Source organism: Sphaeroforma arctica, assembly GCF_001186125.1.
Source record: "Sphaeroforma arctica JP610 unplaced genomic scaffold supercont1.5839, whole genome shotgun sequence".
Taxonomy (NCBI): Eukaryota; class Ichthyosporea; order Ichthyophonida; genus Sphaeroforma; species Sphaeroforma arctica.
The window spans coordinates 1-1,830 of record NW_014034719.1 but is presented as its reverse complement, the minus strand read 5'-3'; the positions used below and the strand labels follow the sequence as shown (position 1 = coordinate 1,830).

Sequence of the window (1,830 nt, the reverse complement as noted above, 5' to 3'; positions counted from 1 at the left end):
CATACCACAAATTTCTTCCAGCCTGGATTCTGCGAGCCCTTGATCAGTTCGGTCCGGAAGGCTGCATCGTATTCCATCTCATTGGCTTCTCTCTGTCTGTATATCCTCAGGAATGGATTGACTTTCCCTGCGAACAAGCTCTGTATCATACGAAGGTGTGGGTGTGCGTATGTACAATGTGTAGCGTGAGACCATAGTCTGGTCCTACCCACATACACACTCAGAGTGAGAGCGTATTTGTTTTAGGGTTTTAGAGAGAGTGAGGGGGAGTATGTGTGTGTGTGAGCATTTTTGTGAGTGCACATGTGCGTGTGTATGTGTGTGAGTGTGTGTGAGTGTGTGTGAGTGTGCGTGTGTGTGTGTGTGTGTGCACTTATTTAGAAAGCAAACAAAAGCCTTGACACTAACCCACACCGTTGCCTTGCCACAAGACACCGCCGAAGATAAACAGGTCAAATGCGGCTGTCGGTCCTCTCAAACAGGACAGGTGCACCTCTGAACACATACACTCTACTATCTGCCAGGAACGTTCCTGCTATTTGATCCAAGTCGACGCTAGCCTGATCATTCATCACAAGCTGATAGACGCTATCTCGCCCCACACACTCACAGACACGCCTATACATATGTACTGCAAGGTATCCACTACTCGGTCGTGTGCGTTGCGTAAAGTACAAAGCACCACCTCACTAACACACACATGACGCCTGTAGAATCACATCATCAACCAAACAACCTCACTAGAAGCACATCACCTAGGCATGGCATACCCTCCCATCGAGATCCGTAGCGTGGAAGCGCATGGTAATGGTCTTCTGAGTCTCGGCCATCTCTTCGGCCGTGATGTACAGTACACCCGCATTCTTGTTCTTCTTCTCGTTCTTGAGTGTTATGCGCTGCGACATGCCCGGCGAGGAGACGATCTCATTCAAGGTGGTGAAGCAGGCGCCTGTGTAGTGTCAGGTGGGTTAGTATTAAACAATCTCGTTCAAGGTGGGTTGTGTAGTGTCAGGTGGGTTAGTATTAGACAATCTCGTTCAAGGTGGGTTGTGTAGTGTCAGGTGGGTTAGTATTAGACAATCTCGTTCAAGGTGGGTTGTGTAGTGTCAGGTGGGCTACTATTAGAAAATCTCGTTCAAGGTTGGTTGTGTAGTGTCAGGTGGGTTAGTATTAGGCAAACTCGTTCAAGGTGGGTTGTGTTGTGTCAGGTGGGTTAGTATTAGGCAATCTCGTACAAGGTGGGTTGTGTAGTGTCAGGTGGGCTAGTATTAGACAATCCCATTCAAGGTGGGTTGTGTAGTGTCAGGTGGGTTAGTACTATACACGCACTTCTTTTAGCACTACGCCCGTTGTTCTCGTTCGAATTCACAAAGTGTGGTTCATTGCGGTGCAAACCCCACAACCCAAAAACGTTGCGGTGCTACATATCCGCCCACGTGTAGCGGCGTATTACACTGGAGCCATCATATAGCTCTTGTTTGGATTGTGTGTGTGTGCGAGTGTATGAATATAGATATACACTCATAACTAAGGAACATGTATAACCCATCAGTAGTTTGCAGTATTCAATTCCTAACTTCAGGTAAATACGCTTTAAATCGCGTTCAATTAAACCTATTCGAGTTGTACTAGCGCGCATGTCTGACATTTAAAGAAGTTCAACGTATATACAGTCCACCAAATGTCCCCATGTGCTTGTTCATCGCCGCGACCGTGTCGGGTGAGATTGCTGTGCTCGATAAGATCTTACAGCATTAACGTACTTACTGTGTCTTAAAGTGGCAATAGGGTGTGACTACAGACAGTGGGAAAATGTCTGTATAAAATTTC

At 46.8% G+C, this 1,830-nt stretch overlaps 1 protein-coding gene across 1 annotated transcript; it reads right to left on the bottom strand.

The window, feature by feature from the left end:
* Nucleotides 1-755: 755 nt before the first annotated feature.
* Nucleotides 756-949, bottom strand: SARC_15262 (hypothetical protein; the record flags this gene model as incomplete). Its single annotated transcript, XM_014290614.1, has 1 exon — nucleotides 756-949. A coding segment is annotated over one exon (194 nt), but the record flags the coding sequence as incomplete, so codon positions are not given.
* Between the last annotated feature and the right edge of the window lie 881 nt (nucleotides 950-1,830).